The sequence below is a fragment of the Callithrix jacchus genome, chromosome 17 (assembly GCF_049354715.1).
Source record: "Callithrix jacchus isolate 240 chromosome 17, calJac240_pri, whole genome shotgun sequence".
Lineage (NCBI taxonomy): Eukaryota > Metazoa > Chordata > Mammalia > Primates > Cebidae > Callithrix > Callithrix jacchus.
The window spans coordinates 58,486,464-58,511,841 of NC_133518.1; the positions used below are offsets into that span (position 1 = coordinate 58,486,464).

General features: G+C 37.2%; 2 protein-coding genes and 1 pseudogene across 4 annotated transcripts in view; 2 read left to right on the forward strand and 1 right to left on the reverse strand.

The window, feature by feature from the left end:
• Positions 1 to 13,180, forward strand: part of RAB5A (RAB5A, member RAS oncogene family) — a 37,343-nt gene extending 24,163 nt beyond the window's left edge. Inside the window, exons 3-6 of the mRNA XM_002759644.4 lie at positions 4,970 to 5,121; positions 5,349 to 5,471; positions 7,272 to 7,365; positions 11,717 to 13,180. Of these exons, the coding sequence (XP_002759690.1) occupies positions 4,970 to 5,121; positions 5,349 to 5,471; positions 7,272 to 7,365; positions 11,717 to 11,832 (485 nt within the window). The 3' untranslated portion in view covers positions 11,833 to 13,180. The remainder of the gene's footprint in view (positions 1 to 4,969; positions 5,122 to 5,348; positions 5,472 to 7,271; positions 7,366 to 11,716) is intronic.
• PP2D1 (protein phosphatase 2C like domain containing 1) overlaps positions 3,376 to 25,378 on the reverse strand; it is a 35,507-nt gene continuing 13,504 nt past the window's right edge. For 2 of the 3 annotated variants that reach the window (XM_035278922.3, XM_054247167.2), the window contains one exon: positions 11,715 to 14,185. In XM_035278922.3, coding sequence (XP_035134813.2) covers positions 13,389 to 14,185 — 797 coding nt within the window. In that variant the 3' untranslated portion in view covers positions 11,715 to 13,388. Of the gene's footprint in view, positions 3,499 to 6,617; positions 6,715 to 11,714; positions 14,186 to 25,378 lie in introns of those variants that run through there. The other variant, XM_054247169.2, reaches the window with a different exon arrangement.
• Positions 23,932 to 24,060, forward strand: LOC118149097 (U4 spliceosomal RNA; annotated as a pseudogene).

Below are 25,378 nucleotides of genomic sequence, written 5' to 3' on the forward strand. Positions count from 1 at the left end.
TGCCTAGTGTGTATCATAGTGTCTTCTGGCTTACTGTTTTGAGTCTTGCATATTATAATAGGCCTTTGGTATTTGCAGATTTGACATTTAAAGCTTCATCTGATCTCAACTGATCCCAAGTTCAGTGATAAAGTAATTTGTAGTTTTGCTGAGGCTGAAATGTTACTTGCTTGCTGCCAGGCTTGCAAATAGGAGTTGATCACGTAACTCAGAGGGAGCCTATCAGACAGGCCAGCACCCACATCTCAACGCAGCTTTGTTTTTCTCTACTTGTCATCGCGTACACAGTAACTCTCCAAGTGATAAAAGCTGTTTCTTTGTGAAATATGGGCCCGAAAAGAAAACCAACTGCTAGTGCTGGTGATGGAAGTGAAGAAAAAATGAAGAGGTCTAAGAGTGATGATTCTTAGCCAGAAAATAGACGTTTTGGATAAATTAAAGTGGTTTTACAGATTCAGGTAAGTTTGTGGTTGGTTAATGTTGCTACAGTATTGATGTAGTAGTATATCTTTTCAGAGGCAGAATTTATTTACATAACTTTATAAATTACTAGTAATGTATTTTTAGGAACACTAAGGATTTGAAGATGTCATCTAGATGTCAGTTACACTTCACTGAGTTTTATAGGGAAAGTGAAACACCATAATAGTTTTTGGTCAGGTGTGGTGGCTCATGCCTGTATTCCCAGAACTTTAGGAGGCCAAGGCAGGTGGATCACCAGAGGTCAGGAGTTCAAGACCAGTCTGGCTAACATGGTGAAACCCTGTCTCTCAAAAAAATACAAAAATTAGCTGGGTGTGATGGCAGCCATCTGTAATCCCAGCTACTCAGGAGGCTGAGGCAGGAGAATCACTTGAACCCAGGAAGCAGAGGTTGCAGCGAGCCAAGGTTGAGCCATTGCACTCCAGCCTGGACAACAAGAGTGAAACTCCATCTCAAAAAAAACAAAAACATTATAGTAGTATTTGAAAGCTTTAGGACTTTGGGAAGTCATGAAAGTCTTGGGATGTATCAATGTATATCAAGAGTTTATTATGCTGGCCGATACTATTCCACTAATATTTCTGTTCATGTGGTACTGCAGCACTTTTCATTTTTTTAAGTATATTGTAAAACTGGCCTCTATTATTGGTCTTTTTCTCCCCAAGAATTGTGCTTTATCATACCACATGAACAATAGTACAATGTTTTTGTTGTTGTTTTTTATTGTGTGTGTGTGTGTGTGTGTGTGTTTTGGGGTCATGTGACAGAGTTACACTCTTGCTGCCTGGGCTGGAGTGCAGACACAATCTTGGCTCACTGCAGCCTCCGCCTCACAGGTTCAAGTGATTCTCCTGCCTCAGCCTCCTGAGTAGTTAGGGTTACAGGCATGCACCACCATGCCTGGCTAATTTTTTTGTATTTTTAGTAGAAATGAGGTTTTGCCATATTGATCAGGCTGTTCTCAAACTCCTGACCTCAGGTGGTCCACCCACCTGAGCCTCCCAAAGTGCTGGGATTACAGGTGTGAGCCACCGTGCCCAGCCCAGTACAGTGTTATCAAGTGAAAAATATCTTCATGTTTTGGAGGTCGTGTTATAACTTGAGCAAAAACCTTTTGAAATATCTATTTTTTCACGTTTGGGAGCTGCCTCTCTCTCTATTCAAATGTTATCTGAAATAGCCCCTAAATGGTTCCATGTATCTTTTATGAACTTCCTTCTTTTAGCAGACATTTTTAAACATCTGTATGAACAAGGTTTATATTAGATGCTGGTACAGAGAGGAGCTCCTACAAGTTGAGCATCCCTAATCTGAAGTCTGAAATAATCCCGAACTCTTTGAGTATCAATACGATGTCACAAGTGAACAGTTTCACACCTAACACCTTTACCTTCTGATAAAACAATGTACATAAACTTTGTTTCATGCACAAAATTATTTTAGCTTTAGGCTGTGTGTACAAGTTTTATGTGAAACAAATGAATTTCATGTTTTGACTTGGGTCCCTTCCCAGAAATATCTCATTATGTCTAGCAAATATTACAAACTCTTTAAAAATCCAAAACACTTCCAAGTACTTGAGATAAGGGATACTTAACCTGTGGTCATTGCTCAAGTAACTTCCAGTCAAGGAGGAGAAAAAGATCTGTAAACCAGTGATTATAAAAGGTGTGAAATGTTATTTCACAGAGAACTCTGGGAGCACAGATGTAGTGAAGAAAAGTTTCTAAGCAGAGTTGAGGAATGAATTGTCTTCTTTGTTAATCTGAGTGGGATCCATTCCCATTCCAGCATGGTTTCCCTTGGTTTTATTCCTAGATTTAGAAAGAATGTCCTGTTTTGCTATAAGGAAGAATCTTACATGTTTATTAGGAGTGGATATTGACTCAAATGCCTTTTTGTAATTTGTTTAAATAAAAGTTGATTTTCTTCATTAGCCTGTTAGTGTAATAGTTTTGTGTTTCTACAAGAATCTCCTTGGTCATGGGCATTTGTTTGTCTTAATGTATTTGTTGCAATTTCTTTGTATTTTATTTGACATTTTTGTACATGTATTATAGAAAAGATTGGTGATCTTTTGTGGTATCTTTAACTGGCTTGAGAATTGGATCATATTTTCTTTAAGACAACATCACTAATATAGTTGGCTCTGTGAATTTGTAAGTTCCACATTTATGGATGTAACCAACTGCAGGTTGAAAATATTAAAGGGCAAAAAATTCACTTAGCTCCAAAAAGCAAAAATTAAATTTGCCACACACTGAATACTATGTTGAATCCATGTGGATGAAGTGATGCTAGGTATTATGTTAGGTGTTATAAGTAATCTAGAGATGCTTTAAAGTATACAGGAGGATGTGCTTAGGTATATGCAAATACTTTGCAATTTTATATCAGGGACTTGAGCATCCTCAGATTTTGTTACCCGTCGGGGGATTCTAGAACCAGTCCTTCATGATACCTGGGGAGGTCTTGGAAATAGTCCTCCACTGATTCTGAGAGACAACTATGGTTATTTCCCTGAGCCTGAAGTTTACTTATGGATGTATAAATGAATGTTTTTACTACTAGTATACTGTGTGGTCATAGCATGTCTAAAAATGAAAACAGTCTGTATATTTTAATTTTCTTTTCCAAGTTTGCATCAAACTATACTTGAAAAAAGGCTTATGTATTGTGATTTATTTTCCTCTTTTCCTTTTTGATAAGAAGTACTGTCTTAGGGGCTTAATTTTAGTTTTAAAAAATTTTTCGATCCTACAGGAGAACTTCTCATGACCTTGAAAAAGTGACACAGTGTTCTCTGGGTATCCTTTACCATAAATGCAGTTTATTATAAAATGGATAATTCTGCTAATTGTTAGTTAAAAAAAAGTTTGAACTGGATTAGAATATATTTACAGTATGATTAGTGAAAATTCATAAATTAGAATTTAGGTGAAAGTAAAGACATTTACAGTATTGTTTGCAAAATTCAGAAGATTTTAGTTGTACTAAAGCCAGCAACCAGTTAACCTGAAAGAACATGAAAAGTAAATGTTAAGTCTAATATAAAAGAGCTATATCTCATTAGATTTCATTTTTTAGCACATTTGATACTAGTTAGTAAATCTCTATCAACATCACTAGATAAACTGCTGTAATTTAGAGAAATATATCGTAATTCTTTTGCATAATATGACAGTTTTAGAAAATTGAAATTCAAGTCCATACCATTTTGGGAATAGGGTTTGAATATCACACCTTGAGGTAAACATAGAAGGAAGGGAGGAGCATACCAATTAACAGTGAATGCTAAGAGCAGCAGCAGAGGGAAGTCTAAGCGGGGTACAGTGTGACATTTTGATACTAGAGTAATAGAGGAGAGGGATTGTTGCTATCAGCCATGCTGGCAAAAATGGCTCTGTGTGGGCCTTTTAATTTTAACAATAAAGTACTATTTAATAATGCTACTTTCTTATTGTTAGAATCAGGAAAAATACAGATCCAGAAATTCTTATGGTAGGGAGTGAAAGAGGTAGAAGCAAATATTGAATCAACTGAACAAATTAAATCTAGGTTAAGGTAATAATGACTACCAGAAAATGTCTCTCAGAAAAAAAAAAAAGAAAAAATATATATATGTAAATAAATATTAATTTGATGATAATGGACTGGGACTAAATTACCAATGTGTGCCAATAAAAACTAGTAAAATGGAACAGGACATGGTATTGGCAATGTAGATGGTAGTTAGAAGCATACTGGGTTTCCCCCCATTTTTTAAGACTATCAGTGCATTTCTTTAATTGTGAAGCAATTTAGAAATGTAGTCTTGGCTGGGCATGGTGGCTCATGCCTGTCATCCCAGCACTTTGGGAGGCAAAGGTGTGCAGAATACCTGAGGTCGGGAGTTCGAGACCGGCCTGGCCAACATGGGGATATCCTGTCTCTACTAAAAATAGAAAAATTAGCCAGGTGTGGTGGTGAACGCCTGTAGTCCCAGCTACTCAGGTGGCTGAGGCAGGAAAATTACTTGAACCTGGGAGGCAGAGGTTGCAGTGAGCCAAGATCACTCGAGCCTGGGTGACAAAGTAAGACTTTGTCTTCAAAAATTAAAAAAAAGAAATGTTAATCTTAAGCTTATTTAATTATTATTATAACAAACTTTTTTAACATGCAGAAACTTTTCAATCTGATTTCACTACAAAGGCCTTATATGTAAGCATATATGTAAATAGCTTAGAAGCATACATTTGTCAGTATTTAAAGCCATTATCAACTGCAGTCTAAGTTTCTAGGTGTTTGTTTTTTTTTTGGTTTGTGTTTTGTTCTTTGGGTTTTTTTTATTAAACCCTCATTTATTACTTTCCACTGACACGTAATAGTTGTACGTGTTTGTGGGGTACAGTGTGACATTTTGATACATGTATACAACCAGGTGTTTTCTATATTGTGAAAACATTTGGAGAAAAATGATTAACTTATTGCAGTCCTTTTCTTTCAGCTGCTTTTCTAACCCAAACTGTATGTCTTGATGACACTACAGTAAAGTTTGAAATATGGGATACAGCTGGTCAAGAACGATACCATAGCCTAGCACCAATGTACTACAGAGGAGCACAAGCAGCCATAGTTGTATATGATATCACAAATGAGGTAAGTACGGATGCATTCCACAGTGAAACTAACCTTTCTGCTGAAGCTTTTGTGACTTAGAAAATCTGGTTTAAAAATAAATAAAATGAAAATATCTCATAGTACAGTAGTCCTAATAATTTCTTTTCCACAGTCGCTTTGGACAGTCTTTTAAAGCCTTGTATCACAAAGATGTTTCCTAACCATTTTTTGAGCCTATGTCAAATAGTTGTTTCTTTGTTTAACAGGAGTCCTTTGCAAGAGCAAAAAATTGGGTTAAAGAACTTCAGAGGCAAGCAAGTCCCAACATTGTAATAGCTTTATCAGGAAACAAGGCTGACCTAGCAAATAAAAGAGCAGTAGATTTCCAGGTATGTTAAATTTAATTTTCATTTGAAAGGCACTTTTCTTCCTGTAAGTTTTTCTTTTGTGTCAACACTTGAATTAGTTTTAATGTTACAGCCATCAAAGTAATAGAAAATACAGATTTTTTAAAACAAATATGAAGTACTACATGTAGTAAAACACTTCTTCTGATAAACCTAAATTTGTAAATATATTATTGTAATATATAAACTGATTCAAAGATTTTGTAGACTTAAACAGTAAAGGCTAAGTGTGGTGGCTCATGTCTGTAATCCCAGCACTTTGGGAGGCCAAGGCAGGTGGATCACCTGAGGTTGGGAGTGAGAGACCAGCCTGATAAACATGGAGAAACCCTGTCTCTACTAAAAATACAAAATTAGCCAGTTGTGGTGGTGCATGCCTGTAATCCCAACTACTCGGGAGGCTGAGGCAGGGGAATAGCTTGAACCCAGGAGGCAGAGGTTATGGTGAGCCGAGTTCACGCCATCATATTTCAGCCTAGGCAACAAGAGTGAAACTCTGTCTTAAAAAACAAACAAACAATAAAAGTAGTCATTGTTCCCAGTGCAGAAAGTGATTGTATCCTGCTCTAATTCCTCTGTCCCACACATACTTTATGTCCTTCCTAATCCTCTTTTACTCATCTTCAAGTATGTGTCAGCACACGTGTGTACCCACACATATACATGCCCACACACTTGTGTGGTTGTTTTTAAAGGGGCATTGAAAAATAAAGGCTCTGCCAGTCTACATCTGGAGTTGAAAATAAAAAACTAAAAAATAACTTAAAAAAATTTTTTAAGGTTCAAAAAATTCAATATGTGTCTTATAATTGCTAATTCAGAATGTTTGCTGCCACAAAATAGAGCAAGTGCAATCACTTAAAAACAAAGCAAGTCCTCTACTTAGACCTTTTAAAACTGCGCCTGTTCTCTTGCTCTTTGGCTTCTCTACTAGAAGGGTGGTTGTCCTACTGTGTATATATCCGTGATGGAATACCTGTATTCTTGCATCATTAGGTACTAAGCTGAGCATGTCACACTTGTAATTTTATTTAATTCTTATGAAAATGATGTGAGGTATAGTATCATCTATTACTCTTTCCAAAATTGTTCCCTCCCCAGCACAAGAGTGATAAAGAAAACACTTACGTTACAGTCAGAAGTGGCCCGGTCACATAATAGTTCAGAGTAACCTCAGTTGTTTCTTTGTCCAGTGGGAAAGATAATTGGTTACCCCTCACAACAGCTATGAGGATCAAAAATAATAATAATATATGTAAACTGTAAAAGCATGACAAAAATGTAGGGCAGTGATACAATTTTCAAAGGAAGGATACATGATATATTCAGGATTATAATGTTGCTGTAGAAGTCATTGAAAATTAAATATGAGGTTGTTATTTAATGGTTGAAGCCAGTGTTAGATACTTGGTTTCCCTTTGTCTTCATTGCAGATAATAAGTGGAAATAAAAAGATTGCCATTGAGATCAAAGAGAGTTTTATTTAGAATAAGATAATTCTCCCCCATCTCTGGAACTCAGTATTTGAAAGCAGATTTAATGTAAGAACAGATTAATCAAGGTGGGATAATGCCAGAAGTTCAGACAAAAAAAGAAATCGTCCATTATAAAATTATTTTGCACAGTACTCTTATTGTTGTACTTATTACACAGTTGTTGATTATAGATGATTATAGTAGACAATCAGGTTGGAGTAGTAATAAGTCTCCTTTTCTGTAACAAATATAAAGCAGGTGTAGTGTATTTCCAAGAGATATATCTCATTTTTTGTTCTATAAACAGGAAGCGCAGTCCTATGCAGATGACAATAGTTTATTATTCATGGAGACATCAGCTAAAACATCAATGAATGTAAATGAAATATTCATGGCAATAGGTAAGATTAATCTCTCTTTTAAAATGATCAATATAAGTAAAAGTAAGTGTGCAGCATGTTTGGTTTGACTGTCTCTTGTTTAAAAAATTCCTGGAGTGGGGGTTGTGTGTGATCATGCCACTTTTCTAGGTCTCTTCCACAAAGCAATACTTTGTTGGTAATATTGTTAAGTTTGAAAGATGATTACCTGTTAGGTTGTAATACTGTCAATTTAGGTAAGCTTATTCCAGGTAAGTTAAGCCTGAATCTTAACCTAATAGTTGAAACAGATTTTGCAAAGGTTTCACTGGGAAAATTGGGTAAATATGGTTTTTTAAATTAGGTTATACTTTTTAAAAATCAAATTGTTGGTAAGTATAACTCAGAAGAACATGACACATAAGTACACAGGTTGACAAATTATTTTAATGTAAACATTATAAGGGAGACAATTTCAGAGCAAAGAGGCGTAAGGAGAAAAAGGGAAAAGAAAACAATACCCATACTTTATATTGCCTCAGATGGTCATTTGATCTTACACAGTGTTCTTACCTTTGCTTTAAGGTACTTTTAACTGATGGTAATTGCTGTTTCAGTTTTTGATTATAGGTAACAAATGTGGAGTTGTAATAAGCCTCCTTTTTTCTATAACAAAAATAAAGGTTGGTTTTGTTTTTTGGTTCTTGGGGTTTTTGTTTTGTTTTGTTTTTTTTGAACCTCTGGTTTTGGTTTTCGGTTTTTGGGTTTTGGGGTTTTTGTTTTGTTTTGTTTTTTGACCCTTTCCTCTTTCCATTGGTTTTAAGGTACAGATTCTATCTGAAAGGTCTGTTTTGGTTGTTCTCAAAGTTTGCTGTCTCTAGTTTTCATATACACAGCACTCTTCTCATCCTGTAACTCTCTTATTTTACAGCACTAATTCTTAACTGGGGTGTTCACAGTCCTAACCCCAAGTAAGAAATATTCTTATATTGAACTTACATAAATAGTTAATAGCTGAAACAGAGAATAATGAAAACTCAGTAAAAGTTGCAAGTATTTTTATTATTTTTTACTAGGTGACAGAGTTTAATGGTACTTCATTTGAAATGGTTAAAAAAAAAAAAAAAACTTGCGTGTTTCTCATGTAAAATGTTTTCCTGAAAAACTCAAGTTTGCAGTTTGCTAGGGAAATATTGGCAAAGGATTGTGTGATAATATATTCATTTTTAAATGCGACACATTACACCCAGAATCACATCTGAAAAGTTCGAGGAAACAAGGAGATAATAGGTCTCTGTAATCAACCTGGACTTTAAACCTTTTTCACAGTGTTTAAACTCTACCAGATGGGCTTTAATTTGTACCTTTTATTCAAACATGCTTATAAAGTCATTTTTCAAGTTAGAAAGTAGCCTACATATTTTAGTTTTTTGTTTTCTGAAATTAGGATCCCTTCTTAAAAACCTATGGGCAAATGGAATTATGGCCTTTCCGTTTCCTTCACATTATTTTTCTTTCTTTTTTTTATTATGAAGGAATAATTTGATGGATGAGTAACTTAAATCATACAGTACATTCATAACAGTTCTAATCAATGCAGGTGCTAAAAAGTTTCTCATTCTAATTTACTTCTTTCAGCCTTTGAATCTCACTCACATCTGATTTAAACACTTAAGGAAGGAAGCATGCTAAAGGGAGACATGATTGCTCAATCCAGAAGCTAAGTTACTATTATTATACAGTGTATAATGCTATTTTTTGTCCCAGGTACCGGCATTCAGCATCTGTGGGACTTTGCTTGTAAATACATTTGATTGGAGATTTACCATTAATAACATGCTACCAGCCCTAGAGCCAGTCCTAGAGAAGTAGCCCAATTGAAGGCTTTCTTTCCAACCTTAAGTGCTCCTGGCTTCCAGATCCATTGCCCAACCCAGCATCTAGGATTCTAAAAATGATTGATGCTGATGTGAAATGAATGTGTAGAACAAATAAAGGATAAAACGTCCACAATGCAGCTAGGCAATCAGATTCCAAAGTAGAGCATATTCAACTTGTGTGTAACCTGGGTCAAAGCTATGGTAAAGTTAAGAGTCTTACTGTAGTAGTCCAGCCCCAAGATTGACAGAGATCTGTATGTACAGCCACTCTTACAATCAGTACTCTTAGACATTTTTAATATTCTGCCTCCCCTCAAAAAATGAAATTAGCACATCAAGGATCTTATGGATTAAAACAAACTACAGCAGTCTCCAACTTTACAATGGTTTGACTTAATTTTTTAACTTAACGATGGTGTGAAAGTGATACACATTCATTGTCTAGTTACTTTGGGGTTACATTCAGAAACCCATCATACATTTAAAATATCATAAATCAGGCCAGGCACGGTGACTCATGCCTGGAATCCTAGCACTTTTGGAGGCCAAAGTGGACAGATCACCTCAGGTCAGGAGTTGGTCAGGAAACCAGCCTGGCCAACATGTTGAAACCCTGTCTCCATTAAAAATACAAAACTGAGCTCTGGCCATGGTGGTGTGCACCTGTAGTCCCAGCTACTTGGGAGGCTGAGACAGGAAAATTGCTTGAACCCAGGAGGCAAGGGTTCCAATGAGCTGAGACCGTGCCAGTGTACTCCAGCCTGGGTGACAGAGCAAGACTCTTTCTCAAAAATAAAAACATATAACTTAGGATGAATATATCAGGAAGTAGCCCCATTGTAAGTCAAGGAGCATCTGTATATCCAGCAGGTAATTTTTTTTAATCACTGATAAGCACACTTTAGAGAGTACCCACTAGCTCTATTGAGCTTGGCAGAGGTAAAGCCATAGCTGCTGGTTGAGTATGTATTCTGAATCTGACAAGCCATACTCATCTGACTGAAATAAAATTGGGAAATAGTTTTTGGAGATTCTTCAGGATCAATTCCATTTGTATGAGGTATAACTACTGGTGAGTCAGATTAGAATTCATCAGCCCATAAAGAGAGAAAATGAGGTTGGGTGTAGTGACATACATACTCCTGTAATCCCAATACTTTGAGAGGCCACTGTGAGATGATCTTCAAGGTCAGAAGTTCTAGACCAGCCTGGACAACAGAGCAAGACCCTGTCTCTGCAGCAAAAAAAAAAAAAAAAAAGGCAGGCATTGGTGGTATACACCCTGGTAGTCTCAGCTACTTAGGAGGCTGAGGTGGGTGGATCTTTCAAGCCCAGAGATTCAAGGCTGCAGTGAGCTATTATTGTTGCACCACACTCCAGCTTGGGCTACAGAGGGAGACCTTGTCTCCACAAAGAAAAGAAGTATGGCTGCAGGCTACACTCAAACTAAGATCACAATACAGTGTTGAGTATGTCTGAATATATATGGGTATGTTTGTGTATGAGTGTATTTCCACTAGCATGCTAAGGTATGTTTGCTTGTCGAGTATATTTCTGCCAGTATGCTAAGTTTTGACACATGCAAGCATCTAACTTGGGTCTTACTGCCCTTCCTTTGCCCAAGGCATAGATTATAATTGTTCATTCTCAGAAATTCAACACTTACCTATTTCCCCTTTATTTCAAAGTAGCTGATAATTACGCTGCAAAGTGTACGTTTCTCCTTTAAAAACTAAGAGGTCGAGCATAGTGGCTCTTGCTTGCTGTCCTAGCACATGGGACGCTGAAGCAGAAGGGGTTGCTTCAGCCCAGGAGTTCAAAAACCAGTGTAGGCAACAAAGGGAGACACTCAGGGCTGCAGTGAGCCATGATCACACCACTGCAGTTGATCCTGGGTGACAGAGTAAGGCCCTGTCTCTTAAAAAAAGAGAGAGAGAAAATGTATATAGATGTTTTAAGACCAGAGACTATAGAAGCCAGGGAGGAAATAGTAGACATGATCTGTCATAATTCAGGGTGATAATTAGTTGCACAATAGAGGACAACTTTTATTGAGGTGATGATTGTGATGGTATTTGTTTCTCTCCTGACTTGGTCTAAAAAGTGTTTGTGGCAGTCTTAGAGAATGCTAATATGAGCTGAGCTTCTTTATGAACTTGCTGGCCATCATCTTTATTGACTTAGTTTTTTTTAATAGAAGTAATAATGAGGCTGGGCGCTGTGGCTCATGCCTGTAATCCCTATAGTTTGGGAGGCTGAAGGCAGGTGGATCACTTGAGGTTAGGAGTTCAAGATCAGTGTGGGCAACATGGTGAAATCCTGTCTTTACTACTAAAGTAAACCAGACAGCAACCAGTGTTTTGGCATTTAATAGATACTTTTAACATTTGAAAAGAATGAACATATGGTTATGTGATACTTTGGGGGTAACCTAACTAGAAAGAAAGATAAACAGATGAAACTAATATTAATATGAATATTCTAATTCTAATTATTTGCTCATTTTCTCTCAGCTAAAAAATTGCCAAAGAATGAACCACAAAATCCAGGAGCAAATTCCGCCAGAGGAAGAGGAGTAGACCTTACTGAACCCACACAACCAACCAGGAGTCAGTGTTGTAGTAACTAAACCTCTAGTTTGAACTAGCCGGAATAGTCTTCTGCTTCCTAAATGTTAATAACAATGGAATTGGAGCATTTAACCAGCCCACTATGACTTCCAAAAGAAGAGACTTATGATAGAGTCAAGTTTCTAATACAGAATTATTTTAAGTGTTTTGAACTTAATTTTTAATAACATGCATGGGTCCCTCTCACTAATGTTTCAGCAATAGGGAAAAATGAGAACTATGTGGACATTTGTTTCATTGGAAGGTTAGGGGAAATCATTTCCCATCACTAGAAATATAGACAAATGACTGTCTGGACCCACACAATTAACCAGCCCATTTCTCCACACTGGTACAGTAGTCACCTGTGAAAAAAATTTGGAACTTACTAATTGGGGCTTTTCAAAAACATTCTTTTTTTAGAAGGAGATGCTAAAGTTACTTATGATGCTTAGCTGTAGTATTCAGGCAAATGTTCATTTCTCCTGGTACCTGTATTTAAAATGTACATTCCACATTTTAATGAATTAACCACAATAAAATAATCCCACATATACAAGGTTGGGGTCGGGGGGCAGGGAAGAGTATTAATGGGATCTAAATTATAGCCAGTCCTGTTTTTTTTAATGGGGTTAAAAAAAATACAACCCCATCTTGTTTTAAGAATTTGAGAACTAATAAATGCATCTTAATGGATAGTGTTCCTTACAAACCTATGAGTTCTTTAACAAAAATGAAATAAACCAGGTGTCTGTGATTTCTAATTAATCACGGCTGGCCATTACATAGGTTTTGTTCTTTGGGGCAGGGAGGGGGCTTTTGTTCCCTTTTGACATAATATAGTCAATGCACTAACAATTATGTATATTCAAACTTGATTTTAAATTCGATGTTCAGCTGTACTGTAAATAGGGTACTGCATTGTAGTCTCCATATATGTATTACTTTTCTGTAATATTTAAGAGTTGCTTAAAAGTATACAAAATGTACAGTTACTAAAACAGCTAATAATTTCTCTCTCCCCCTTTAGCAGGAAGGGGCTTCAGTTGTTCCTCCATGGCTAGAATCATAATAAACAGTGTACCCACAATTTGTAACATAAAGTATTGCAATATGTTAGTAACAATCTTGCAGCCTTCTTTTCCAAAGTTCATTTTATTTTGATCAGTTCAGTATATTGCACTAATTATTTTAGGTATTTTCATTATATGAAAGCTACCATGTGTCAGAGATGATTTAATCTATTTAAGTGTTGGACTGCTAGGAGAACTTGTACATTTATGATAATGCAGAATTAGGAAAACGGTTCACCAGTGTTTAGTTTTATATTGAGGTGCTCAGGTTGGAATAAAGTGGTATAAAAAGCAAGTATTGGTTTTTCTCTCTTTTTTTTTTTTTGCATAAAACAGTTAACGTATATAAATGATATTGTGTAACCTAATATCCGCTTTTATATTTACTATGTTTATAAAATTATTTGTGTGGTATTGAATTATCCTAATATCTGGATCATTGGAGAATTGCTTTATGGTATTATATTTTGGTGCGCTGGATAATTGGAACTTTATTTTTTATGTCAGAAGCTGATACTTCCATTGAGAAATATTACCATAACTGTAATGTTGTCTCTGGAGCCAGCCAGTAAAGCAGCATTTACAAGTTCATGGCTAACATACTCAGCTGCACCTTCATAGAAACTCTTAGTGCCTAATTCTTTTTCATTTGTTGCCACACCATTTACACTGGTTGGTCTGTCAGTTACTTTTTCACTGCAACGTTCATGATGAATCGTTTCTGCTGGAAATGTTTCTACATTCTCAGGGTCATAATTGGAATATTTAGAATAGTTTGAATCAGACAAATTTTCTTTGGAATTTGTAGTTGACACACATTCTTTAGATTCAGATTTATACTGAAACAATAAGTGGATATTACTTTGTGTTTTCATAAAATTTGGTTCACTGTTTAAAAAAAGCAGAGGCCCTTTGGATGGTGAAGATTTGTTATGTGTGATAGAACAGTATGTTTCTTTATACACGTGAAATGTTGTCATTGCCAAGGCAGTGACTTCTTCTTTATCCAAAACTTCCCAAAGTCCATTAGTAGCTAAGATAACGAATTGACATAAGTCATCTATAAGGACAGAAATAGTTTGAGGTGCTGGGATAATGGATTTTTTCAGTTTGAGATTTCCATGAAATCCAAGTCCTCGTGTAGTTTTTACTTGCCCTTCTACCAGCCCATATGGTTCATTTGCACTAATGACTGCTCCATTCTGAAGTATTCTTCTTCTTTCATTTGTGTTTCGTGTAGTATGTTCTTTGGTGAGGCAAAAACATTTCCCATTTCTGCATAAGACTGCTTGCACATTACCTAAAAGATTATTTTTTAAAAGAATTAATTTTTATCCCAGAGATAACTAATTGTATCAAAATCTGCTAACTTTAGTAATTCTGTGTTTCAGTGCTAAACAGAAAGCAGGCTATTTAAAGGTGTTTTTAAAATATGTGTAACATACCACTATTGAACGATTTACAGTAAATACCGGTTTCAGACAAGTCCATTTATCCCTCACCATTAGGCAACTTTTAGTGTTTAAAACTACTACATTTAGCATTAACATTACAGATAATGCAAAGTAACTTCTAAATTTTTAAATGAAATGACTTAGTATTCATATTGGAGAGTCATTAGTTGAACTTTTTTATAGCCAATATATATTCCATATAGCAGACTTTTTAAATGTTTTAAGATAAATTTTTTAAATTAATTATTATACTTTAAATTCTGGGGTACACGTGCAGAATGTGCAAGTTTGTTACATAGGTATACATGTGCCACAGTGGTTTGCTGCATCCATTTCCCTGTTATCTACATTAGGTATTTCTCCTGTTAGCCCTCCCCAGTCCTCCCACCCCCTGCTATCCTGCCCCTGGCCTTCCCACCCCTCAACAGGCCCCCAGTGTGTGATGTTCCCCTCCCTGTGTTCATGGTTCTCATTGTTCAACTCCCACTTATGAGTGAGAACGTGGTATTTAGTTTTCTGTTCTTGTGTCAGTTTGCTGAGAATGCTGTTTTCCAGCTTCATCCATATCCCTGCAAAGGACATGAACTCATCCTTTTTTATGGCTGCACAGTATTCCATAGTGTATATGTGCCACATTTTCTTTATCCAGTCTATTATTGATGGGCATTTGGAAGATAAATCTTTTTTCAATTTAAAACACAAACTTTGATTTTTGTTTTGTTTTTTGAGACGGAGTCTTTAGATGCCCAGGCTGGAGTGCAGTGGTGTGATCTCGGCTCACTGCAACTTCTTCCTGGGTTCTAGTGATTTTCCTGCCTCAGCCTCCCGAGTATCTGAGATTACAGGCACGTGCTGCTACACCCAAACTTTTGTATTTTTAGTGGAGATGGCATTTCACCTTATTGGCCAGGCTGGTCTTGAACTTCTGACCTGTGATCCACCCGCTTCAGCCTCACAAAGTGCTGGGATTACAGGCATGAGCCACTGCACCTGGTTACAAACTTTGATTTTTAAAAAAATAGAATGACAGTTATGTAACTGATAAAAGTTAAATCTTGGATGTACTTAGGTCATGGGTGATGAAAAAATTAGAATGCCACTATTAATGTTAGTCTTACTAAGTTCCTGTAATCTATAGATTTTAAAAAGCCAATCAGTCCTCTGAAGAAAAAAGTGTTATTAACGTATTAAATGAATAATAGGCAGCCACCATTAAACCCTTTGGTTGGAAACAAATCTTAAAAGTTGGTTTTAGTTTTTTTATGGTTCAAATGAATCCATGATGGTGTGCTTTATTGAAATCTTTACAGTTTAAACATGATCTGAACAGATGAGCATGGTTATATTACTGTAACTTTCTCTGGTGTATTTTTTTTAGAACCACTGAATTTTTTAGTTAGGAAAAATTGATTTTCCCTAAGTTTCTAGGAATATAGTTACATATTTTTAAAATCACATATAATTACGTATTGTTTATTCTTTATATGAAATCATTTGTGATTTATAAAAAGTTACTTAAACTGTGCTGAGATGGGATTAATGATATTTGAATATCATAATATCTTTGATATTTAAAATTCCTGGAATAGGATACCAAATTTACATAGAATATTCTGGTTTTAAATATGATGCTGTGCCTGGGATCATTTAGTTGCCTACAGGAGGAGTTCAGTTCTAGACCCACAGTTTTTGTTTTGTTTTGTTTTTGTTTCTTTTTAGACCCACAATTTTTTAGGTAAAATAATTGAGGCTTAGAAGATTGAGGTCCAAGGCCAGATGTAGTGGCTTACACCTGTTATCCCTGCACTTTGGAAGGCTGGGGCAGGCAGATCACTTGAAGCCAGGAGTTCGAGGCCAGCCTTGGCAACATGACGAAACCCCATCTCTACTAAAAATACAAAAAGTTAGCCAGGTATGGTGGTGCACACACGCCTGTAATTCCAGTTAGTCTGGAGGCTGAGGCACAAGAATTGCTTGAACACAGGAGGTAAAGGTTGCAGTAAGCCGAGATCACACCACTGCACTCCAGCCTGGGTGACAGAGCAAGACTCAAAAAAAAAAAAAAAAGTTGAGGTCCATACAACTAGCATAATAGTATAGTTGGAAAGCCCAAATTGGTAGCCAGTGTGGTGGCTCATGCCTGTAGTTCCAGCACTCTGGGAGGCTGAGGCAGGAGGACCACTTGAAGCCAGGAGTTTGAGACCAGCCTGGCCAACATGGCAAAACCTGTCTACTAAATAAAGTAGCCAGGTATGGTGGTGCACGTCTGTAATCCCAGCTACTCAAGAGGCTGAGGCACGAGAATTGCTTGAACCCTGCAGGTGGAGGTTGGAGTGAGCCGAGATCGCACCGCTGCACTCAAGCCTGCATGACAGAGGAGCCTAAATTGGTACAGCATTAGTGTCAGATATAGACAAACTATTGGCTCATTGACATAATAGGAATTTTGAATAGCTGAGCTACTGGATTGGGACTACAAGATGATATTTGTGAAAAATATTTTGTAAACTTAACCACATAAATTGTAGTTCTAGGTTATAGGGCCCCTCTATAGTTTGGTTATTAATATTTTATATTGTCTTACTGTTGGTTATTCTACTTGGATTTTGTAGAATGTTAAGTCAGTAAAATCTTGACTTTTGCTGAATTATAAATTATTACTGTATCAGCAAAGCAACATGGAGTGGTACTTAACATGCTAACTGAGTAAATGGAATTGTTAGGAGTACATATGGTTCAGTACCTTTTAAATTAGAAAAATTTTTATGTGTACATAAATAGGAATTGTGTGGCCATCGCTCTGAAAACAAAAGGGACATAATTTGGCTCAGAATAGTCAAATCCATTGACTGCATAAATGTTTATTTACATGTGGCAAGCCAAAGCCCATTTTAACAAAAAGAAAAAGCATTGTTTTCCCGCTGTGTGATTTGAAAATAATTTAATAGAAATATGTATTTACAATAGAAGGATGGTAAACAGGTTATTTTTATTTTAGTTACCTCTGCAGAGAGCCTTGTGCACTATTTGCCTTTTTTTTCCTGTGCTAGAGAGTAGGACATACTGTCTTGGCCCATCTTATTACTTGTGACCATCCTTTGGGTTCAGCACAATAAAATATTCTAGGATAAAGGACATTAAATCCTGGTTGCAGTTCTTGCTCTACCCGTTAGAAAGGGAGATAATGCTTTTTTTTTCTTTTGGAGGCAGGGTTTCACTCTCATCCAGGCTGGAGTGCAGTGGCATGATGGCGGGCTCACTGCAGCCTTGTCCTCCCTGGGCTCAGGTAATCCAACCACCTCAGCCTCCTGAGTAGCTGGGACTAAAGGTGTGTTCCACCACACCCAGCTAATTTCTGTATTTTTTAGTAGAGACGGGATTTTGCTATATTGCCCAGGCTGGTCTCAAACTCCTACGCTAAAGTGATCCTCCCACCTTGGAATTAAAGGTGCCAGTCACCACACCTGGCAACACATTCTTTACCTGTATGAATGGTGCATGAAGGAAAGAAAAAGTGACAGAGAAGTAGCCAGTGTTTCTTAACCATTTGTGTATATAACCCAGGAAGTAGAGGGTGAATAAGATTCAGGCTCAGGAAGACTACTAACAGAATGAACTAAAAAATTAGATGTGCAGAGTCAATAGTTTTATTTTTTAAACAGTGAGTGGCACATGCTGTCAGCTACAAACAAGCAGGGTGTTTGAAGTCAAGCGCTATATTAAGCTGAAAGCTTGAACAGAATAATGAACAAAAGATTTCCATGAAGATGGGAAATTAGAGGAAGATTATTAAATATCACTGTTATGTCCGCATAGTCTGGAGAAGTGGAGAGGAAAAGTCTTCAGATAGTTTAAGAGAAAGGACAATTTGGCTTTTAAAAAAGTTTCTTCCAACATCTTTTTGGAGGAAGTGAGAACAGCTGACCAAGCAATGAACTGTGTTGAAGACCACTACACAATTGTAATCTGAGCATAAATGAATTTAATTCCTAGACAAAGGTAACAGCTTTCAGTATTTGGTGAGACTGTGCTCTTCAGAGAATGTTTTCAGAACAAAAATGGAACAGGATTAATGGAAGAGCAACGTGTTTAGGAAAATAATCTTGGGGATTAAAAAGAGCCACTTTGAGATGATGCTCAAGCCTTTTAAAAGTGGCATAGTCAGGCCGGGCACGGTGGCTCACGCCTATAATCCCAGCACTTTGGGAGGCTGAGGTGGGTGGATCATGAGGTCAAGAGATCGAGACCATCCTGGTCAACAAGGTGAAACCCCGTCTCTACTAAAAATACAAAAATTAGCTGGGCATGGTGGTGCACACCTGTAGTCCAGCTACTTGGGAGGCTGAGGCAGGAGAAATGTCTGAACCCAGAAGGCGGAGGTTGCAGTGAGCCGAGATCGTGCCATTGCACTCCAGTCTGGGTAACAACAGCGAAACTCTGTCTCAAAAAAAATAAATAAATAAAAGTGGCATAGTCAGGTGAAGTGTTTCTTATGTGGAGGGTAATGATCTGACTGCCTCCTGTGATTACTGGGTTATCACCAACTTTTATGAAAAGGAAAAGTCCAGTAAACTTCAGAGTGAACTCTGGGATCCCAGCCAGGGAATTCTGAAGCTGAGTAGGCAATGCTGAGATTTTTCTCAGATAAAGCCAGAAAGGTGACTTAGTGTTGATTAGAACAGAAAAGTTTTAAGAAAGAATGAGAGAAGAGGAAAAGAAACTGTATGTGGTAGTCAGAGAAAACATACGTGATGGGTGAAGCAGGAAAAATAAAAACACACCTAGGATGCACAAGATTGCCAGGGGTAATAAGACAGTCTGGTATAGAAAAACAGCATGGGGAGTGGAAGGATTTAGGAGCCTGACACACTCAGATTTTAACCCCAACCTTTTGTCAGTGTGGCCTTTATTAGGTCACTTTACTAAGTAATAGGTTTTCACCTGCAGTATTATTTGTCACAGTTATTGTGAGACTCAAGCTAACTTAGTAGGTAGACTCTTAAAGGTTATTTAGTGTTCCAAGAAGGGGAAAGCAGGTAGAGAGGCTATCTAAAAGAAATTGAGGGGAAATGGCAAATGTTTCATTTCAGACCCATTTATAAAGAATTATAAGAAAATATAAAGTAGAATTACAGAGTTACTTAAGAGAGTCGTCAGTGGTAACTTGGAACTTGGAAAAATTGAAATAGTTATTGAGGAAAGGAAAAATTATAATTATTAAAAAGCATAAATTGTTGCAGGTAAATAAGGTGAGGGGAAACAGTCTATATCCAGTTTTTCTTCAGGGCTCTAGTTTGAGCCAAAGAAGCTGAATTTGTTGAATTTTATTTTATTTTGTGAAGTATTTGTTGAATGAGTTCTCAGAATCAGGTTTGTAAACATGGGTTCTCCAGCACCACTGTCAAAAAAAAGGGAGAAGGGGAAGGGAAGGAATATAAAACGTCAGTGTTAAGAATTTGGCTTTTTTCCTGCACAAAATTGAAAGAGTTCTGGAGTTGAGTTAGACTTTAGGGTAAAATGTAAGGGTGGGGATAATTTGAAAAACGACTTATGAAACTAGTCCAAATGAACACATTTTCACACCCATGGAAACAACTGCATCTAGACAGGAAAGAAAACGAGGTCTGTAAATGCAGTATTAGTGATGTACAAAGACAAAAAGTCCACATAATAATGAAGACACCCTAAAAACAGGAGAAAGTGGTACTCTTCATTTGGAGTAACCAGGCTTCAAACCTGACAGACTAGAGTCCTGGCTCACTCACTGCTTGTATAACCTTGTATAATGCTGTGATGAGCTTTAGTCTTCCTGTATTAAAAATGTGATTATCTTTCCTCACAGATTTTGAAGATTAGATAGATGAAAGAAGTGACTTGGCAATCTTGAGAAGAGAAGGGAAGGGGCTTCAGGTGGTCACCAATTTAAAAATCGTGATAGCCAGGTATGGTGGTGCTGAAGTCCTAGCTGCTTGGGAGGCTGAGGCAGGAGCACTGCTTGAGGCTAGGGGTTCCTGGCTACATAGCAAGACCCCATCTCAAAAGAAAAAGAAAGAAAATTGCAAATAATAGAGAAGTAGTGGGTACAGTTGTGCCTGGTCTCTGAATCTACTGTGAGCTTATGGGACAGAAAGCTAGGACATTAGAAATAGAAGTAGTTTATGGGGCCTCATTAAAAGGAGTTATTAACAAATGTGCAATCTAGACATAAAGGTTGAAATAACAGATACACTAAAGCACTCAAATATTAAAAAGGAGCAGTAATAGGGCAGTCTGGGTCTTCGATTGACCCCTCCACTGAGAACAAGTAAATATCCTGGATAATATAACAGCAAGTACAAAATACTCGAGAGGAATAATGACTAAATTCAAGTATATCAAGAGAAGAAACCAGCTTTTACCCGAGACCATGTATTGAGCCGAATAAATCCACACTGAGTTTTCACAGGGTGGCCAGGGGCAGTGGCTCATGCCTATAATCCCAGCACTTTGGGAGGTCAAAGCAGTGGATCATTTAAGGTCAAACCGGGGAGGCAGAGAGTGCAGTGAACCAAGATTGAGCCACTCCACTCCAGCCTTGGTAACAGAGCAAGACTCCAACTTAAATAAACAAAAAAGCAAAAAGCAGGATTATGAAACAGAAGACAAAACCTAGGGCTTGTCCATTTAGTGAGACTAAACGGCCCACCACAACAAAGCCAGGACCCCAAGGGACGATGGCCTCACTGAAACAGTGAACCAAAAGTAAACCTTTGCCTCTTGCCACCACTCAGACTACAGAAAAATTGACTATTTGAAATTATGCTAAAGAGAAGAAGAAAGGAAGCCACAAAGAACTTGGAACTGGCTTAACATTGTAGCTCACACCTGTAATCCTGTGAGGAAAGGATAATCACATTTTTAATACATGAGAAAATTAAAGCTCATCAAAGCATCAAAGCACTTTGAGAGGCCAAGACAGGAGGATCACTTGAGTCCAAGAGTTCGAGACCAGCCTTGGCAACATAGCAAGGCCCCATCTCTACAAAAAAAAGAATGTGAAACCACCAATCGTCATGTATTTGTAGTCTGAAAGCCTCAAATGGATCACTTAGTACATATTGATAGTGCCAACAGGCAGATGCCAGGCAGGAGCAGATGCAGTGCTCTGGATGAGAGCGCTCCAGTAATTCCTTAAGACATAAATTACTTGGAATTTCTCATCTTTCTGGTCAAGATACCATAACAGTGACTGGATTTACACTTTTATCTGTGTTGAAGAGACAGAGCCAAGAGTCCAGGGAAAGCAATGCAGCTAGAGCTTGCTGAGGACAGAATGCTGGAAAGAAAAGAGCTGCACAGAGAATTCCAGATATCTTTAGAGGGTCTTTCTCAAGTGGGTCTTAAGTGTTTAGATGGGTACTGGTGAATACATGTGTGTGAGGAAACTCCACAACACTGGGGAAAGAAACATTTGAAAAGGATTAAAAGGAGCATTGCTGAGGACTCAGGGTTGGAAGAATAATTCCTGTTCCAACCAGCCAGACTGAAAAGACATCAAATTCATGAATCATTAGGTAGCATACTTAGGAAGGTCTTGCCTCAGTAGTAGAGAATAATTAGAGCAAACTCAACACCGCCCTGGACTTGCCTGACAAACTAAAAAAACAGTATCTAAAATGATCAAACTATTTCCAAGTAGTTTCATCCCAAAACAAAGCTCAAAATTATATATCCAAAAACACACATTTATTCCCACAACCTGTCAATGTGATCTTGTTGGAAAAAAATTGTTTTTGCAGTTATCATTAAGGATCTCGAAATGAGACCATCCTGGATTATCCAGGCGGGCCTGAATTCCAATGAGAAATGTGTTTATAAGAGAAACTCCCAGCACTTTGGGAGGCCGAGGCGGGTGGATCATGAGGTCAAGAGATCGAGACCATCCTGGTCAACATGGTGAAACACGTCTCTACTAAAAATACAAAAAATTAGCTGGGCATGGTGGCGCGTGCCTGTAATCCCAGCTACTCAGGAGGCTGAGGCAGGAGAATTGCCTGAACCCAGGAGGCAGAGGTTGCGGTGAGCCGAGATCACGCCATTGCACTCCAGTCTGGGTAACGAGAGTGAAACTCTGTCTCAAAAAAAAGAGAGCTACATAGAGTAGAGACACATGGGCAGAACAATAAAACGCCATGCGAAAGTCAAGGAGGGACTGGAATTATGCAGCTGTGGGTGAGGGAATGCCTGGAGCTACCATAAACTGGAGGAAGACCCAAAGAAAGATTCTACCCTGGAAGAGTACCCTGTGGACACCTTGACTTCAGGCATCTGGCCTCCAGAAGCATGAGAGAATAAAATTTTGCTGTTTTAAGCCACCAAGTTATGGTAATTTGTTATGGCAGCCCTAGGAATTTGTACACCAGGCATGCAAATAAGAAGGAAAATAACACCCATGATAAGTGAAAAGTCAATCAATTGAAACCAACTCCAAAATGGCATAGATGTTACAATTAGCAGGCATGAACATCAGTTATTATAACTGTATTCCATGTGTTCAAAAGTTAGAGACATATGATTTTTTTTTAATTAATATTTTTTCATACCACAATGGAATAGAAATCAATAGCAAGAGGAATACTGGAAATTATATGAATACATGGAAATCAAATAACATGTTCCTGAACAATCATAGGGTCAATGAAGACATTAAAAAGGAAATAAAAACTTCTTGAAACAAATGAAAATCAAAACATAGCAAAACCTGTGGGATGCAGCAAAAGTGATGCTAACAGGGAAATGTACAGTAATAGACTCCAAATAAACAATCTTAACAGTGCACCGCAGGGAACTAGAAAGGCAAGAACAAACCAAATTCAAAATTAACAGAAAGGGGGGAAAAAAGAGCAGAATTAACCAAGATAGACACTAAAAAAATACACATAGGGTCAATAAAACAAAAGGTGGTTTTTATGAAAAGATTTTAAAAGTCAATAAATCATTAGCTAGCTTAACCAAGAAAAAAGAGAAAATCCCAAAAAATCAAAAATGAAAAAGGAGACATTACAACAGATATCACTGAAAAACAAAAGATCATTAGAGACTATTATGAACAACTATACCCTAACAAATTAGAAAACCTAGAGGAAATGGATAAACACCTAGAGACATACACCCTACCAAGATTGAACCAGGAAGAAGTAGAAAACCTGAACAGACCAATAGCAAGTAGTAGGCTTGAGTCAGTCATAAAGAGTCGCCAAAATGAAAAGACTAGGACCAGATGGCTTCACTGCTGAATTCTACCAAATGTGTAAAAAGAATTAACACCAATTATTCTGAAAATATTTCAAGGAAATTGAAGAGGAGGGAATTATTTTTAACTAATTATGTGAGCCCAGTATTACCTGGATACCAAAAATCAGAAAAAGACACAACAACAAAGAAGAAAACTATAGGCCAATATCCCTGATGAATGTAGATGTGAAAATCCTCAATGAAATACTACCAAGCTGAATCAAACAACATATTTAAAAAAAAAAAAACAAGGACCATGATCAAGTGGGATTTATTCCAGGGATGCAAGGATGGTTCACATAGAAATCAATAAATGTGAAACTTTGTGCGGAGGCAGTATCATAGCCAATGAGGTTTAGCCACGGTGCTTATTGCTAATTGAAACCTTTTTCCAATAGCCCACTGTGACAACTTGTAATACAGTCAGCATTAAAAATAAAATAATATGACACATTACCAACAGAATGAAGGAGAAATACCATATGATTATCTCAATAGATGACCAAAAATTTTTTTTTTTATAAAATTCAACATCTTGGCTTGGCCTTGGGAGGCCAAGATGGGTGGATCATGAGGTCAAGAGATTGAGACCATCCTGGCCAACATGGTGAAAATACTTCTCTACTAAAAATACAGCAGTTAGCTGGGTGTGGTGGCGCACCCCTGTAGTCCCAGCTACTCGGAGGCTGGGGCAGGAGAATTGCTTGAACTCAGGAGGCGGAGGTTGTAGTGAGCCGAGATCACTCCACTACACTCCAGCCTGGTGACAGAGTGAGACTCTGTTTCAAAAAAAAAAAAGTACAAACATACAGTTAGAGAGAAGGAATGAGTTCTAGGGTTTGATAGTCACATTAGGGTGACTATAGTTAATAATTCACTATATAACTTAAAATAGCGAGAAGAATTTAAATGTTCCCAACACAAAGATAATACACGTTTCAGCTGATGGATATCTTAAATACCCTGATTTGATCATTACATATTATATGCATATATCAAAATACCACATGTACCCCATAAATATTTATAATTATTATATATCAATAAAACAGATAAACATTTTTAAAAAGAATGTGAGTTTGGCAATACCTTTTCCACATGTACAAATTCAACATTTATTCAATGGCTTCATCATTGAATGCATATTTCATTATAAGGTAAGAATTTTTTGAATTCTAGAGTTATGATGACATTGATATTTTATGAATTTTAAACAAGGAAGCTCAATTTTCTTGCTATAATTAATCCTGTTCTATAGAATACAAAATAATTCTTGAAAAATTCATGTAAAAAAATTTTTATGGCTGAAAGTCATTTACAGTTCTTTCTTACAGAAGTACTTCCGTAACTAAATCATGACCTCGGGTTCTCTCTTTTGCAATTTGAATTTTTTTCACTTATGTGTCTTTTTATTAAAATGCAGCATACCTAGATACAAACAGTTTAACACCATTGTATAGGCCTGGAAATTAAATTCAGCTGTTTGACCTGGCGATTAGAGCCAACCAAACAGCAGGTGTGTAGATATTTTTTTTTTCAGACGGAGGTTCACTCTGTCACCCAGGCTGCAGTGCAGTGGCGCAATCTCGGCTCACTGCAACCTCCAACTCTCTGGTTCAAGTGATTCTCCTATCTCAGCCTCCCCCGTAGCTGGGATTACAGGCACTCACCACTGTGCCCAGCTAATTTTTGTATTTTTAGTAGAGACGAGGTTTCACCATGTTAGCTAGGATGGTCTCAATCTCCTGACCTCATAATCTGCCTGC